The sequence below is a fragment of the Pelodiscus sinensis genome, chromosome 2, assembly GCF_049634645.1.
Source record: "Pelodiscus sinensis isolate JC-2024 chromosome 2, ASM4963464v1, whole genome shotgun sequence".
NCBI classification, from domain to species: Eukaryota; Metazoa; Chordata; order Testudines; family Trionychidae; genus Pelodiscus; species Pelodiscus sinensis.
Genome location: NC_134712.1, coordinates 195,098,524 through 195,116,835, shown reverse-complemented (window position 1 = coordinate 195,116,835; position 18,312 = coordinate 195,098,524). Strand labels below are relative to the sequence as shown.

Below are 18,312 nucleotides of genomic sequence, written 5' to 3'. Positions count from 1 at the left end.
CCTCACCTTCTCGCTCGAGGGATCGTCTGGGTGACCAAAGGGAGGGTTGACTAGACACCGTTTAATGAAGACCTGGACACCGTTTAATGACCGAGACAGTGAACGGGGCGGCGGGACTGCCCGGGATGGGGTGAGCCCCTGTACCCCGTAACAAGGGGAATCAAGGAAGTACTGCAAAAAGGTATGCTCTTAATCCAGTCAAAACGAGTCTGATCTCGTGACATTCAAATAGATTTCTAAAGCATACAGATCTTTAGCACTCTCTGTCCCTTATCCAGCAAAATATACACTTAGCTCCACTGGCTTCCACAAGATTATGTACGTGTGCTGTTTGACCAGGGCCAATCTGAACCAGCGTTTTTGAGACTTAACCATTTTCTACTACCCCCTACCTCCCCAAAAAGTGAACACTCACTTTACTTTTGTACATTCAGGAGTTAATGCAATGCCTCACATATCATGCTGAAATCTAAGCCCATTCCTTAAAAAATAAGGGGGAGGAGTCAGTTCTATTCCCCACTCCTTTCACAAAATAATGGTTATTTTCATGATGAATGAAAAGAAAAGGCTTATTTTAGTAGCAAAGTGACCAGAAAGTCACAAATATTTTTAGAAATATTCTTAATGTTTCTTAAAGTTTTAGTTAGCTTCCTGTGTTGAAATATAATACATTCCAAAACATACACAGAACAAATAGTATCAGAAGATAAATCAAATAGTTTTCAAATTGCTCTGGGTCACAGACACAGCAATCAGAATACAGAAAAGAGAAAATAATTCCATAGCTAGAAGTTTGTTAAAGCTCTTCACTGCAAGGTATAAACCTAAGGCTAAGTCTACACTACAGATTCTGTGCTGGCAAAGCTTCTACTATAGACCCAATGTACACCAACAGAAGTAGTTTTTTTTCTGCCAGTGTTGGAATACCACCTCCCCAAATGATGTTAGTTACACTGACAAAAGCATTCTTCTATTGGCACAGCTGCATCTACACTGGAGATTTGGTTAGCAGAGCTGCTTCAGTCAGGGTTGTAGGTTTTTTTTCACACCCATGATCAGATAGCTATACCGATTTAAGTTTTAAGCACAGACCAAGCCTAAGTAACAGCAGAAAGACTCTTTAGAACACAAGATGCACTTACATGTGAAATTCTTGTCAACCACATATGGGCCATGTTCAACAAAAAGCCCAAACATTGATGTTCCTCCTGGTCCACCTTGGAGCCAAAGAAGGACCGGTGCATTCTCTGGCTGCACCTGTTTAAAGAAGAGACAAAAGAAAGGCACATCATTATATTATGGTCCAGTCTACGCTACCACGATAATGCTCAGGGCTCTCCTGCCAATATAGTTTCCGCCTCTCATGGAGGTGGAGTGATTATGCTGATGGGAGAATGCTCTCCTATCCGTATAATGAGTCTTCACAGGACATGCTACACCAGTGCAGCTGCAGCGATGCAGTGTGGTAGTGTAGATATGCCCTCTTTGAAAAAACACATTCTTTGTTACCTTAATTTACAAAAAATCATTTTTTAGCCTTTTAGAATCATAAAGGTCTGTCTACACTGCATCTAGGAGGGTGTGATTCCTAATGCATGTAAACAGATTAGCACTACTTCAGCTCATAGAATCATAGGACTGGAAGGGACCTCGAGAGGTCATCGAGTCCAGCCCCCCGCCCTCAAGGCAGGACCAAGCTCCGTCTACACCATCCCTGACAGATGTCTATCTAACCTGTTCTTAAATATCTCCAGAAAGGGAGATTCCACCACCTCCTTTGGCAATTTATTCCAATATTTGACCACCCTGACAGTTAGGAATTTTTTCCTAATGTCCAATCTAAACCTCCCCTGCTGCACTTTAAGCCCATTACTCCTTGTCCTGTCCTTAGAAACCAAGAGGAACAAATTTTCTCCTTCCTCCTTGTGACACCCCTTCAGATATTTGAAAACCGCTATCATGTCCCCCCTTAATCTTCTTTTTTCCAAACTAAACAAGCCCAGTTCATGAAGCCTGGCTTCATAGGTCATGTTCTCTAGACCTTTAATCATTCTTGTTGCTCTTCTCTGGACCCTTTCCAATTTCTCCACATCTTTCTTGAAATGTGGCGCCCAGAACTGGACACAGTACTCCAGCTGAGGCCTAACTAGTGCAGAGTAGAGCGGCAGAATGACTTCACGAGTTTTGCTTACAACACACCTGTTGATACAACCTAGAATCATATTTGCTTTTTTTGCAGCAGCATCACACTGTTGACTCATATTCAACTTGTGGTCCACTATGACCCCTAGATCCCTTTCCGCCATGCTCCTTCCTAGACAGTCGCTTCCCATCTTGTATGTATGGAACTGATTGTTCCTTCCTAAGTGGAGCACTTTGCATTTCTCTTTATTAAACCTCATCCTGTTTACCTCTGACCATTTCTCTAACTTGCTAAGGTCATTTTGAATTATGTCCCTATCCTCCAAAGAAGTTGCAACCTCACCCAGTTTGGTATCATCTGCAAACTTAATAAGCGTACTCTCTATCCCAATATCTACATCATTGATGAAGATATTGAACAGGATGGTCCCAAAACAGACCCTTGCGGAACTCCACTTGTTATCCCTTTCCAGCAGGATTTAGCACCGTTAACAACAACTCTCTGACCATGGTTATCCAGCCAATTATGCACCCACCTTATTGTGGCCCTATCTAAGTTATATTTGCCTAGTTTATCAATAAGAATATCATGAGAGACCGTATCAAATGCCTTACTAAAGTCTAGGTATATGACATCCACCACTTCTCCCTTATCCACAAGGCTCGTTATCCTATCAAAGAAAGCTATCAGATTAGTTTGGCATGACTTGTTCTTCACAAACCCATGCTGGCTATTCCCTATCACTTTATTACCCTCCAAGTGTTTGCATACGATTTCCTTAATTACCTGCTCCATTATCTTCCCTGGGACAGACGTTAAACTGACCGGTCTATAGTTTCCTGGGTTGTTCTTATTCCCCTTTTTATACATGGGCACAATATTTGCCCTTTTCCAGTCTTCTGGAATCTCCCCTGTCTTCCATGATTTTTCAAAGATCATAGCTAAAGGCTCAGATACCTCTTCTATCAGCTCCTTGAGTATCCTGGGATGCATTTCATCAGGACCTGGTGACTTGCTGACATCTAACTTTTCTAAGTGATTTTTAACTTGTTCTTTGTGTATCCTATCTTCTAAACTTACCCTCTCTCTGCTTGTATTCACTACATTAGGCACACCTCCAGACTTCTCGGTGAAGACCGAAACAAAGAAGTCATTGAGCATCTACGCCATTTCCAAGTTTCCTGTTACTGCTTCTCCCTCCTCACTGAGCAATGGGCCTACCCTGTCCTTGCTTCTAATGTATTTATAAAAGGTCTTCTTGTTTCCCTTTATGCCTGTAGCTAGTTTGATCTCATTTTGTGCCTCTGCCTTTCTAAACTTGCCCCTGCATTCCTGTGTTGCTTGCCTATATATTCATATATATTGCCTATATATTCATGCTAGCACACTGAAAATAGCTCTGAGCTGAAGTATGAATATAATAGCTCTGATGGCATCTTGGGCTAGCCAACTAAACTCACATTCAGTGTCAGGTAAGTGCTAGTGCAAGCCACCATCAATGACACACTGACCACACTAATAATTTTATTAGACTAGCTTGAACTAAGCTAGCACAAGTCTGCCTACCTAGGCTGGGAATCTCATCTCCCAGGTGCAATACTGACATACCTTGAGTGTCTTACAAATTTGTGACATTTCATTCTTGTATGTAGGATTTGTCTATGGGGGGTGCTTGCCCAAAAATAGCTACTGCTAGAGAGACAGATAGCCTCTAACAAGTAGTAAATGGGCATGCTTCAGAAATGGTGATGAGGAAGAGGCATGTTTCAAAGTCTCCCATTCCAGAGGTAAGAAATGATTGGAACTTATGTTGGGAGCAGACTGAAGAAACATATTTGATAAGTAGCCAGGATATAGTGGATTACAGAAAAACATGGTTTATAGGGGAGAGAACAGAGACTAGTTCTGATTATTAATGGATTTGTATTGCAATCCTACCTAGTGACTCCATTCGCGGATCAGGACTCCATTTTACAAACACAACAAAAAGTCAGTCCCTGTCCTAATGACCTTAAAATCCAAGTTTATAACAAAGGTGCATCTCCACTGCACCCTTATCTCAAAAGAAACTACACAACGTGAGCTATGCAAATTGCATAGCTTATTTCAAGTTAATTTCAAAATTGCTTATTTCGAAATTTGACACCGTGTAGACTGCACCAAATTTCAAAATAGAGTGCTATTCAAAAACGTCCCCTGATCCTCACGGAATGAGGTTTACAGGGACATCGGAATAGCGAGCCCATTATATTTCAAAATAATAGGCTTGCTCAAAAGACACGGAATAGCTATTTCGGATACTTCCGGTATCCCGAAATAGCTCCGCAGTGTAGACGTAGCCCAAGAGACAAAGACAAAAGGAGAACAAGATCACAACAAGAAGCACCATCAGTGGCACAGAGGAGCAGGTGATGAGAATGGATAAATTCTCATTGTTAGTTTCACTTAACTCTTTCTAGTGATTTCAGCTTATTCACACTAGCACGGTATCTGGGCTCATAGCAGGGTGGATTAAAAAAATAGAGTTTTTTAAAAAAAATTCAACAGATTTTTTATTTAAATCAGTTTTTGATTTTTTTAGTCATCAAAATACTAAGTTTCTCATTTTTAAAAGTTACAATTGAATCTCATCACAAACATGCTATAAGTTGTACCTCCCTTGTCCAGTACTCTCAGGACCTGACTGGTCCCAAACAAGGGGATTTGTCGAATGAAGGGAGGTCCCTCCAAACATAGCCTGTGCTAGGACACCAGCCAAGCCCCGCTTTTGCATGCCCCACTCCCAGGCTAGAACTGGGCAGGCAGCAACGGGGCTGCCGGGGCTCTGTAGCCGCTGCTGGCTCCCTGCTACCATCCGGCAGCAGGGGCCAGAATTCCCTACTGCATCCCCCTTCCCTTAACATGGGGCTCCTGGCTGAGTCACGACCCTTGTTCTCCACTCCTGTCCTGCAGCCCAACCTCCTTTATACCTGGTCTCTGTGGTCCAGGAACAACCATGGTCCTGCAAGACCATGGATGCTGCCAGACCAGAGTCCTGGTTAAGGGAGATACAACCTGTACATCTAGTCTCATAAAAATTAATTATTAACTGTAGTTTGTCTAACTCAGTGGTCGGCAGCCTTTTTAAACCAAAGAGTCAAACTACATCAAAATTCAAAAGACGTGGTCAACAAAGAGCCATGTAAGAATGCCTATTTGCATGACTGAAAATATACAACTTAATAGTATTGATAATTGTCATGTTGAATAGCAGCATAAATGAAACATGCTATAGACTTTATTTAATGGGACTCCTGCTGCTGCATCTTTTTGCACATTTATTTGAAATTTACATTACTAGTCAAATCCAGCTTCATGCCCACATTCAGCCTGTCTTCTGTCAATCTTATGGTAGGGGGCTGGGAATGTAGGGGCATAGGAGTCTGGGTTAGGGTATATCAGGGACTCAAGGCAGGGGATTTGGGTATATGATGGGCTCAGGGCTAGTGGGGGGAGGGGATGCAGGATTGTTAAGACGCTGCAGCCAGATGGGGGATGGGCCCCAATTAGGGACCTGTTGGCCAGGTTTCATTTTTAAATAAATAATATATTATATCCAACATAAAAGATTTGAATGTTGTCTTTATTTATGGAAGGGTTGGGGGAACCTTTTTTGGGTCAGTGGCCACTAATTCAGAGAAAAATCAGCTGAGGACCACAAAAGTGAGAAGCAAAAAAACAACCCCTCCAAAAAATTCCAACACTCACTTGTGTGGCCCCCTAACTGAGACACCTCAGTCCCTTGGCACTCCAGCCCCATGGTGGCAGGACGGACAGGGAGGACTGAGGTTCAAGGCCTTGGGCCAGATTTACTCTTCTGGGGTTCCAGAAGAGTAAATGGATTTTAGTGGATTTTGTGGGCCCCCCTACTCTCTGGGGTGCAGCCCAAAATGAGGGGGGTTCAATGCATGGGACATAGCTGAGGGTGCAGGATCTAGGTGGGAGGTACAGTGCAGGAGCAGGATGGGGCTGCAGGGGCTCAGTGCAGGGAGAATGGAGGGTGCAGGGTCTAGGCGGCACTTATTTTTTTCCAGTGTCTGTAACAGGGTTTATTCATTGTAACTGAAGCAAGTCACTCCCACACAGCAGCCAGCCGCTGCGCCTCATTGCAGATTGAATAAGCTAGCAGCCCAAGGGCCAAGTATGGAATGAAGGCCGCAACTCGCCAGAGCACAGGGAGTCCAGCTGGCAGATTGGGTGTGGCTGGGAACTGGCCTGTTCAGTCGTACTTCTTGTACCTTTCCAGGCTGGCCAGGATCCAGCGCGCCGGCACCAGGAAGGCCAGGAAGAAGGTGCTCAGGTTGATAATGGACTCCAGAAGCCCCACAATGCTCTCCAGGGGGCGTGAGCGCATGCTGCACATAGGCAGCCCAAGTCGGGAGTGGAGCAGTACACAAAACAGTGGGGACAGGGCCCCAGCTGCAGCAGGTCCTCCCTGGTAACATGGCGACCAGGTCTGCTTTTGCACTCGGCGCAATGCTCTCAGGCTTCCAGGCATGGCTTCCCACTGCTCCATTGGCTGGATTCTGGCCAATGGAGCAGCAGGAAAAATCTCCAAGTAGCATATTTGTTGCTGCTTTGTTCCACCAGCTGGGGGAGGGGGAAGGGAAGCACAGACACGGAGCTGTTTATGGCTCCGGCTTCTTCCCCTGTCGCACAGTGAGGCTCAGGGCTTTCTCCAATCTCCCCAATCTCCTGCAGGAAGGCGGCACTGGCTCCAGTCTTGTGAATGGCACAAGGGTGGATCACCAGCACGGGCTCCCCGTTGTAACAGGAGAACTGAGGGGAGGCTGAGCTCAAGCTTGAGCCATACTTGGCTCCTAAGCGAGCCATTGGGTTGCCAACCCCTGGTCTAGCCTAACAACTAGCTCTTGCTTCTTGAAACGTCTGGGTCTTCAATTTCTGTTTCTCAGCAGACTAACATGTGCAAAGACAGATACAGGCTGGATAGGATTGCTTGTGTTTGGTGCTTACGTGGTGGTGGGCCAAGCAGGGCAGAATTAGTTAAAATATTGTCTAAAGACAGAGATAACATATAGGAAAGGACGGAGGAAGCACAGAAAGATGATGCAGGGCCTCGCTGCAAGAATGAAACATCATAAGGAAAACTACTTGTTGGGAGAAAATCATGTGGATATGTCTGAAGAACAGCAGTGCATCATCTTCAAAACTGTCTATGCCTTTTAATAGAAGTGTGATTTAACAAGTAAATTCCCAAGCTGTTTGCTATGTTGGATGTTGCTAGAAAAAGAGAGTTTAGCTAAGCTAATCCTTATGGCTGGTTTAATTAGTTAACTAGATTTAGACTCTATCATTCAAGTATACAGTATAGAAAGCTGCAGTAAGAAAAATAGAGTTAACAGTTTCCATGGAGTGTCATTTTCTTATTACATAATACGTGCCTCTTATTTTAAAACATCATGGTCACTGACCATAATGGTGATGTCATAAGTCTATTCACTATTTTACTTCAGCATAAAGGATCCCCATCCTATATTTGTTTTCAATGGGGCTTGCTCCAAAATTAAGTGCATTCTAAGCACAGTCTCTCTTCACTTTTTTGGTAACTTGGAATCAGATCTGCATCAAAATGACAGTGGGAGTGGGAAAGATGAGAGCTAGCTGAGAGGTCTTAAGGACACCATATATTTAGTGTTCTTAGGACCTGTCTGCAAGAGTTAATAAAATTTGAAAATTAAAAAAAAAAAGTAGTTAAAGGACAGCCAGCAACTCAAGAGACTGCTCCAATTGTACACGTGAAACATTTATATACCATTTAATAAAATATCAGTGCTATTTATGTTTGTATGATTTAGTTCCAATCCTAATCTACTGCTACTGCATGTGTAGTTTGATGCAGGTAATAAATATTACATACTGTTTCCAAAATTAATAAAAATCAAGTTATTTTTAAAAAAAGGACATAAAGTATACCATCTTAGATTATGTAAAATGCTATACTGAGCTGTAAAATAAAGTGTTTTAGTGATCAGATTTGCACTACTGTTTGAAGAAATGTGTGAAGTAGTATCAGTGAGATACCTGATTTAAATTAGGTGGGTTTTTTTTTGGGGGGGGGGGGAGAAAGGTGGCAATTTAAATCAATCCACGTTGGCTCATAATACTGTAGAGAAACGTTTAAGCTATTTTCACTGAGGTTTTTATTTTTTCCCCCCTTTCAAAAAAAGAGAAGGTATCATAAGATCTCCCTGTTCTGTGTTTGACAAGTTTACAGCAGACCATTTCAATTTAATGGGAACAGGATTTCTGAAAAAGTTCTCTTCATTTTAGCAGAACTCTAGATTTAGAACAATTTTTTCAAAATGCCTAAGTGCCATTTTCAAAAGTAACTTATGCCTAGGAGTCTAAGTCCCACTGACTTGAAAAGTGCCTCTTTGGAAAATGAAACAAAAGACAGAACTATGTAGCACTTTAAAGATTAACAAGATGGTTTATTAAGTGATGAGCTCTCGTGGTCCAGACCCTCAGATCAATATGTGGAAGAAAATCGGCACAACCATATATACCAAAATGATACAATAAAAAAAAGTGAACGCATGTGAAATTGACAAATCAAATTTTAGAACAGAGTGGGGGTGAGGGAGGAAGGTAAGTTTCTGTGAGGTAGTGACATAGGAGTGATAATAGGGGAAGTTTCTGTGAGGTAATGACATTAGGGGTTATAATTGGGGAAGCTATCTTTGTAATGAGTGAGATAATTAGAGTCTTTGTTTAAACCCATACATAAAGTGTCAAATTTAAGCATGAATGACAATTCTGAAGTTTCTCGTTGAAGTCTGGAGTTAAAGTCTCTTTGAAGCAATATGCATGTTTTAAAGTCATTAAGTGAATGATCAGTCTGGCTGAAATGGCAGGCAACAGCTTTCTCTCTGTGAGAGTCTTATGTCTGTTTTATGTGCATTGATTCTTTGGCGAAGTGTCTGAGACGTTTGTCCAATGTACATAGGAGACAGACACATTTGGCACATGATGGCATAAATTAAATTTCTGGATGAACAGGAATATGTGTTCTTGATCTTGTAACTGAGTTCACTTTTTTTGGATTATATCACTTTGGTATATATGGTTGTACCAATTTTCTTTCACATATTGATCTGAGGAAGTGGGTCTGGCCCACGAAAGCTCATCACCTAATAAACCATCTTGTTAGTCTTTAAAGTGCTACATAGTTCTGTCTTTTGTTTCAGCTACACCAGACTAACACGGCTGCATCTCTATCACTATTCTCTTTGGAAAATGGGTATTGAGTATTTTTGCCCTTAAGTCTACCATTTCTTATCATCAAGAAGGCCACAAGAACCTGAAAACACACTGTGAAGTGCCAAATACATTACTATCTGTTAGCAGAGTGTCTTCTGCCAACAGAAACAACATCATTTAAGTACAGCTACTGATGATATTAGTAAGTATTTATTCAATTGGATTTTTGTAGCAGCTGTTCACTGAATTCTTCTGGTGCCCCCTACAGGCCATTTTTTTAATTTGCTGAAAGCAAAAACAAAGTTTAACTCTAGAGATGGTTAAAAAACACTACATTTTTCTTTCACTCTGCAGCACTAATTTTCTAAGAACATCATGACAAGAGTATAGAAACAGTGGAGCTTTCACAACAGCACCCAGGATTAGTGGGTTTAAAGCCACTTTTCAGTTAATATTATTAGAGCACACCCTTCTTAGTTGTTTATTGTTCTTCACAGAGACAAGGTCCCTTTCCCTGAGATATTCAGAAGTTAACTCATACAAATAAGGGTTTCAAAACCATGATGCAATGACATTTATCAGCCTAATGGCCTCAACTTTATCACCATTTAAGTTCACTGTTCTGAGATTTCATTATTTGTACTGTTTTCTGACATTCCTTCAGGCAGGGTCCTATGGACGACTCATATGCCATTTTTCTTACACTACCCAGAACCATCGTTCTGTAAAATAATTTGAGTACTCGCTGGTAATTCTTTTCAAAGCTTTTTAATTCCCCATTTTTTAGTTGCCGTAAATTGTCTTCATGCTATTCCAGTCAATGCAGCATTTTAAATGTACATCATCTGAAAATCTGGCCCCTAGTTTGTATAAATGGATAGTGCCACTTAAAAAAAAATCAGTTAGTCAATGAAAAGCTGGTTTCCCTGAACACTTCGGGCTAAGACAATATCAAAACTCTCTTTAATTTCCACAGGGTCAGGATTTCACTCTATGGGTGTGTGTTAATTAGGCATCAATATATGCAGAAACTTGCTTTCACAGAGGTTACAGCTAGTTTTATTCTAGCGTCTCTTCCCCCCCCCCCCCACACACATCCTTTTGAAGAATCATAAGTTAAAAAGAAACAAAGCAAACTTTGCCAATTTAAGATTAATTGGCTTGCAATAGACCAAATATTGTTCATGTTATCAGCTGCTAATCCAAACATGAACTTCTCAGCTTTTTACAGACACATTGTATGCTACCTTTTCAGGAAAGAGGTTTCTTTCCTTGGTGGTAAGAAACCTTACAAGACTCGGATGACTGACTGTTTAGTACTGTAATTCCGAGATAACATTCTTTCCATAATTCATGTACTACCCACTCCTTCACAGTGGGATATTAGACATTTCAGCAGTATTGGCATAACTAATCCATTTATTTGCTTACTAAATACCCAAGGGGCGAGGAAAAATAGCAAGTGTTTTAAGTCTTAAGGTACATCTACACTTGCTCCCTAGTTTGAGCTAGGGATGTAAATGTAGGCGACAAATTGCTAACGAAGTGGAGATTTAAATATCCCGCACTTCATTAGCATGATCTCGCCGGCGCGTTACTCCACTCAACAGCTGATTCAAACCAGGAAGTGCACACCAGGATGCATTTGTTTGAACCAAACTCCTTGGTTTGAACTAACATTACTCCTCAAAAAATGAGGAGTAATGTTAGTTTGAACCAAGGGGTTCGATCTGAACTAATGTGGCCCGAAGAGCAATTTCACTTTCCAATCAGCTGGCGTTCGGAATAGCGTGCAGCCGAGATTAGACTAATGAAGCACGGGATATTTAAATCCCAGTTTCATTGACTATTTCAAATGCCTATATTTGCATCCCTAGTTCGAACTAGGGTGCAAGTGCAGACATACCCTTAGTGAGATCCAACAATAGGACAGGCATTACTGGCTGGCACAACAAGAAATTAAATTAAGTAAAAAGTGGGAAAATATAAGAGAAAGGGAAATGCCAAACACATAATAGTTTGCTTGATGGCTTTGAATTGAGGGATGGAAGAAAACAGGTTACATCTGAAAAAAAAAAGTTTATAAATATGTTAAGGTAAAACATTTAGATACCACTTTTCCTAACTTTAGTGAAGTCAACTATTTTGTGAATTCTTTTCTCAGTTCCTCCACATCCACCGTAGCAGAATGTTTTCCTTATTTCAATGGGAGAATTCTTTGATACCTTACCCTCTTAACAATGGTTTATGGGGACTCAAAAGATGTTCACACACACTAGCTGGCAAGCCTGTACCTTTCAGGATTATAGCTCTCTAAATAAGTTTGATTTACCGTAGTTTCCAGTGTATAAGGCGACTGGGCGTATAAGACGACCCCCTAATTTTCTAGTTAAAACATAGGTTTTATGCCTATACTCGCCGTATAAGACTACCCCCCCTTAAGAGGCCAACCGGCAGCGCCCCAGCTGCTCTGCCCCAGGGTCCACAACAAAAGCCTGGTCTGCTGGGGGAGGGGGGGGGGAGGGAGCACTAGCTGCGCCCCCCCCCCCCCCCCCCAGCAGACCAGGGACATGGGGAGCAAAGCCGCAGCGGCGCGGGACCCCGCCGTGGCTGCAGCTTTGCTCCCGGTGTCCCTGGTCTGCTGGAGACAGTCCCCAGCAGACCAGGGGCACCGGGAGCAAAGCCGCAGCGGCGGCGGGGTGCCGCGCTTCTGAGGCTTTGCTCTGGCAAAGCCTCAGAGGCGCGGCACCCCGCCACCGCTGCGGCTTTGCTCCCGGTGCCCCTGGTCTGCTGGGGACTGTCTCCAGCAGACCAGGGACACCGGGAGCAAAGCCTCTGGCGTCTGGGCTGTCCCGCTGCCGGCTTCCCCCGAGGCTTTGCAAAGCCGCGGAGGAGCTCGGGCAGCGGGGGAGCCCAGGCGCGCCTGGGCTGCCCCGCTGCCGGACCCCCTTCACAGCTTTGCTCCGCGTCTTCCTGGTCTGCAGACCAGGGAGACGCGAAGCAATTTTTCTCGCCCTGGAGTACACGGGCGGCGGGACCGCGAGATCCTGCAGTCCGTGTCCTCCGGGGCGAGAAAAGCCCCGTTCGTACCTGCAAGTTGGGGACTGCCTGTATGTTTATACCCAGCGTATAAGACGACCCCCGATTTTTGGGGGATGTTTTTTAGTATAAAAAGTCATCTTATACGCCGGAAAATACGGTACATAAGTTCTTAAAACAGAGACCAGATGTCTGATCAGTTACTGAAAAGTCAAAACAGCTAGATATTATTTTGTGATGATCCAACTATATAAGCACAACAAGGACAGCTGGAGCAAAACAGCAAAGGTGCACAAGACTAAACATAGTCCCAGCCTCAACAATCTTCTAGTACAACAGAGCTGGAATACAATCAGTTACATTAATGCATGGAGCCTAGTGATATGACAAATACAAATTATCTAAAACTGAAGACAAAGCAGTTGTAGACACTAACTTCTTTTCAACAGTTACAAAAATGTCTGTATTAGGAAACTTTCTGAAATTAGTCAAATCCTTACAGCCGCCACCAACCATCACAGCATAATGTTCTGAGATACTGAGCACTTCTAATCTTGGTGACATCACCTTACCATAGGTCTCAAAATCCACTTCCCCCTTCAGCGAGAGATATAAATTTAAAATATTCATAGTGCAAGCTGGTACAACACACCAGCATCCTACAAGAGCAAAATATATAGAGTGATAGAGTGAGGCTAATTGATTTTAGGGGTTTTTTTTAAATTAAATATACCATATATATGTTGGAGATTGCACACAAGTGATTCATTTTCCTAACAGTTTGAAAAGTAGCAAATCTAAGGTTTAATACTGTATTTTAATACAGCTTCCCCCTACAGCCTCAAATAACTTCAGAACATTAAATGAATCCCCCCAGTAACCTAACAAATTGAAAAATACAAAGGCCAAGATTGCAAAAAGTTACACTGATTCTCCACCTTTAAAAATCAATCATGATAAACTGAGTTACAGTGACAAGATTTCTATCTTATACATGATGAAATGGGATACAATTAGAGCTTGGGATAATTCTCAGCTAAAGAACACACTGACAATAGTCCAGTCTATACCGGAGACATAAGAAGCTGAAGGTTACAAACAAGGAGGATAGTGAGATCAAGGACAAGGAAGACAAAAGCACACAGTGGGTAAAGATACAAGAGGTTAATTAGCAATAATGAAAATGAGGTCATGAGACTCCTTTCATTCTTATTGTTGCTTGTTTCTACAAAGCTGATTTAATTAGGGAAACCGCTCTAAAAGCGGCTTCCCTACATCACAGCTTGCACAAGTTTGATATACAGACTGATCTGGGATCAAATTTTAGTCTACAACTGTTTCAAGCCAACCTGCTGTGAACTACAACATTGTGGCGGGGGCGGGAGGGGTGGAGGGGCAGGTGTAAAATACAAGCAATCCTCTCAAGGTGAATGTACAGGCAGTCCCCGGGTTACGTACAAGATAGCAGGCATGTCCAAAGTCCGGCCCGCGGGCCAATTGCGGCCCGTGTTCCGGTTTAATACGGCCCCACAGGTAATTTGGCAATATCTATCTTTTATGACCCCCAATGAATCCATATGTATTGAGATGAATACATTGTAAAATCTCAGTTAATGTCAGTTGGTCTAAATCAGTTATAAATATATTTGGACACAACATGTATACTTGGTGTTATGTTCCTGTTCATATTTTTTGAACTTAAAAGTTGACAGACAACCTTTATTACCAATAATATGTAATGTACTTTACAATGTTCCTGACATATATTTCAGCTTCCTGGATTTTTTTTTCATCTGGCCTTCAGATATGAAAGGCAGAGTGATTCAACACCTGTTTAGATTTGTCATCCATGTGACGAAATGAAAAGTATGCCGTTTTCAATAAACTTTGCATAAAATAGTTAATTTGCATTTAATTTTAATGGTTCAAAGAATGACAGGCAAAATGGTTGGCCCTCACACATGTTCACTTTATCAAATCTGGCCCTCTTTGAAAAAAGTTTGGACACCCCTGAGATAGGGACTGTAGGTTTGTTCTTAAGTTGAGTCTGTATGTAAGTCGGAACTGGCGTCAGCCGCTGCTGAAACTGATCAGTTTCAACCGCAGCTGAATCTGGATGCCAGTTCTGACTTACATACAGATTCAACTTAAGAAACCCAGGCGTCCCCAAGTCAGCTGCTGTGAAACTGATCAGCGGCTGATTCTAGGAAGCCTGGGGCAGAGCAACTCTGCCTCCGGCTTCCTGTAGTCAGCCGCTGGTCAGTTTCAGCAGCGGCTGACTTGGGGACGCCTGGGGCAGAGCAGCTAGGGTGCTGCTGGGTTGCTCCAGTAGCGCGGCTCCTTGGCGCTACTGGAGCAACCCAGCAGCTCTGCCCCAGGCGTCCTGATTCAGCCGCTGCTGAAACTGACCAGCAGCGGCTGAATCAGGACGCCTGGGGCAGAGCAGCTGGGGTGCTGCCGGGTTGGTCCGGAGCGGCACTGCGGGACCAACCCGGCAGCCCCCAGCTGCTCTACCCCAGGGGTAGGCAAGAAAAGCCTGGTCTGCTGGGGGGGGGGCACTAGCTGCACCCCTCTCCCCCCCCCCCCCCCACCAGCAGACCAGGGAGACCGGGAGAAGCTTTTCTCGCCCCGGAGGACACCGGTGGCGACCCACCGCCCGTGAGCTCCGGGACGAGAAAAGCCCCATTCGTAAGTGCGGATCCGACATAAGTCGGATCCACGTAAGTCGGGGAGTGCCTGTATTGTGACTTCTGGCCAGCTTTCTATTGTAAATACACATAGCAATGCTATCAAGTCGGGGGGGGGGGGGGAAGGGGAAGCTGTTTTCTTTTTAAATGGCACAGGGGTATTTCATCTCATGAGTACATTTACCTCAGCAGGGAAGAACCAGAAGAAGAGATTGCTGTTGTGAGTCTTGTTCACTGTGAGATAGCCAGAGTAACTCTTCACATTTACTCCTGGCAGAGGGCCTACCAAACTTAGCTGCCTTCCTGCAGAAAGACAACAAATATCAAACAAGCATTAACGAAAAAAAAAAAGAGGGGTATTCAGGATAACATGTTGTCATTACAAGGAATAAACCCAGGGGCATGCAGATCCTTTAGGGTACATCTGCACAGCAGTGCTAAAGTCAGAATGAGCAACGCAACTTCAGCTATACAGTTGATGTAGCTGAAGTGTAAATAGCTTAATTCGGCTTTTGGTGTGATCTACACAGCAGGAAGTCGAAGGAAGAACAGTCTTCCTTAGACTTCCCTTACTCCTCATGAAATGAAGGTTACCATGAGTCAGAGTAAGATGACCTCCAGCTGAACACTATTTCAGAATAAAGGCTTGTAGTGTAGATTCATATTATGTTATTCCAAAATAATACTGCTATGTAAACTTACCCTTACTGACCAGAGAAGAGGAGAACAGGGAGGGAACACCCTTTTGCACACTCCTGTCCCATAGCATATCCCACCCTTCAAGCAGCCATACTTATTGGAGTCTACACTTTCTCCCTGGGATCTGGAACAGGAATTGCAGAAGTGCCACATCTTAATCAACCAGAAGACCTCAACTGTGAATGGGGGGGGAAGGGAGAGGGGCAACATCCAAGAGCATTTCTGGTTCTCAAAAGCTCCACAGCTTCCATACAGAAATGCCTCCCTCTCCCTCCACGTTAAATATATTAATGGGAATCTAAAATGCAAAGCGTTGAAACTTCCCGAAGGCTGGGATCATTCAGATTCTGTGCACCAGGTCTGGAGACGGGCCTGAACTTAGAATTTGCATATACCTCTCAACTCTAAATTTACCACAAAAACACACAGACAGCAGTCAGGGCTCTATCTGAAGGGGAAGAACGCTGATCCCTTTGCTAAAGAGCAACAAATAAAACCGATACGAGAAAAGTAGTGGAGTTTCTCTGATCAATCAGGCCTTCTTCTCTAAGATACAACTTTTCTCGTATGAAATGCAACATCTGAACCAGCTTTGTGAGCTCCTACACCCATGTAGATTGCAACATGCTTGCACCAATTTAAGTGAAGAATTTAGGGGTATTAAAATGAGACTGTGTAAAACCTCACCAATTAATGTACATCCAAATTCTTATTCTCTCTATACTTCTCAAGGCACTCCCCAGCAGAGGGCTAGAGGTAGGCCTCAAGTTTCTAAGAGCTCGCTACTTTTAAAAGACTATTTTACGTTATGTTCAGTAGAGTTTTTTTGTAGCATCACAGATTGCATAGCAAGCCCAGGTTTAGTTAACAGGCCATTATGCTGCACCATCTCCGTATTGTTCAGTGTCTTATGACATAGGTATAGCTACACAGGGCTAAAAACCCTTCAGCACAGCTCCAGCTAACTTGGGCTCAGGCTTCCTGGCTACAATTTGCTATGTAAACATTCAGGCATCTCAAGCTTTTTCCAAGTTTCCAGCCCCAAAGCCCGAGTCAGCTGCCCTTGGGGCCAAGACACAGGATTTTTTTAATCCCTGTGTAGACATATCCTATAGCTTCCAGGACTCAGTAATTGACAGCTGTTTCCCATCATTCGTGCAAATTAGTAAGGTTGTACAGAAAGTTTAGAAAGAGGTAGGTTTTCTGGACAGGTAGTTTGTAAACTTGTTCTCACCTTCCTCAATTCTCCCACTTTCAATATATGGAGTAAGGAAGAGAGGCTGTCCTGGGTCTCCGCTTGATGGTGTGGAACTCTTGATCCTTTTAAACATGCTGCGAAAAGCATTCCACTGTTTATGAGCACAACCTAGCTCAAAGGTCACACTCAGGCTCAGCAAAGTCAGCAAAATAGTCCCCTTACACATTCTGACATTTAATCCCCCTAGAAAAGAAAATGTACCACAAGTCACGGACAAAAAGGAATTTGCTGCTGCAATCACTCTGTTTTACTTAATGGTTTGTCATGTCATATAGTTTTATCCCCATCTTAACACGAGTATTAGAAATCCTCTAGGCAATCGTTATCTAATATCTAATGCAGAACAAAGCACTTTCACTTCTGTAAGATGTTCTCACTTCCACAGCAATAAAGCAGAATTGTGGAGAGCTGCTGCTGTCTTATAAGCACAATGCAGACAACTTACGCTACTGGCATTACTGAAAGGGAGCTCGAAAACTTTCACAGATATTCTCAAGAGGCAAGATCCCACATTAGTAAAACCATCCTTAAACCAGAAAGCGGCCCAAAGTTACAAAATTCAAGTCTGGCTCTTTAGCATCTTGAACTCTGGAGTTGTTTGCCTCTGGGATATTGGCCCATATCAGAGTTAAAAAGGGATTTGTTGCATTTTAAAAGCAAGCTACTTAGAAGACTTATTTGCAGAGCTCAATATAGTTTCTCCTTCAATAGCTGTAAGTACAAAAAAAAAAAAACCCTCCACAAACACAAGAAATAAAAACACCGACACAGAAAGCAGAATACTTAAACTCTTTGGTGTTGACACTATCTTTTTCTTATATGTGCATGGTGCCAAGCACAATGGGGCACCAACCCCTCATCGGGGCCTCCAGACGCTATTGTAATATAGATAAATAATTTGAATACAATAATTCCTCATTTAACACGGTAGATACGTTTCAGAAACTGATCGTGTTAAGTGAAAACGGGTTATGCGGGGTCAATTTTTCCATTGAAAATAATGGAAAAGGTGGGGGTTGTGTTTCAAGTGGTGGGGAATGGGGAAACCCAGCTGCTGGCCTGCAAGCTGGGGCGGAGGAAAGGGAGCAAGGTGTCCGGCAAGAGGGGGTCTTCAGGGAACAACGCGGCGAGCAGTGAACCCTCCACTGCTCTGAAGGGGGGGGCAGGGAAGCCCCGCGCAGCCACTGGTGACCAGCCGGCTGGGGAAACCCAGCCGCCGGCCTGCA

General features: G+C 43.2%; 1 protein-coding gene across 2 annotated transcripts in view; it reads right to left on the bottom strand.

Moving 5' to 3' along the window:
- CPVL (carboxypeptidase vitellogenic like) overlaps positions 1 to 18,312 on the bottom strand; it is a 118,243-nt gene that overhangs the window by 77,322 nt on the left and 22,609 nt on the right. For both annotated transcript variants that reach the window (XM_075922148.1, XM_075922149.1), the window contains 3 exons: positions 17,063 to 17,269; positions 15,314 to 15,432; positions 1,143 to 1,257 (listed from right to left, as the gene is read on the bottom strand). In XM_075922148.1, the coding sequence (XP_075778263.1) occupies positions 1,143 to 1,257; positions 15,314 to 15,432; positions 17,063 to 17,252 (424 nt within the window). In that variant the 5' untranslated portion in view covers positions 17,253 to 17,269. The remainder of the gene's footprint in view (positions 1 to 1,142; positions 1,258 to 15,313; positions 15,433 to 17,062; positions 17,270 to 18,312) is intronic.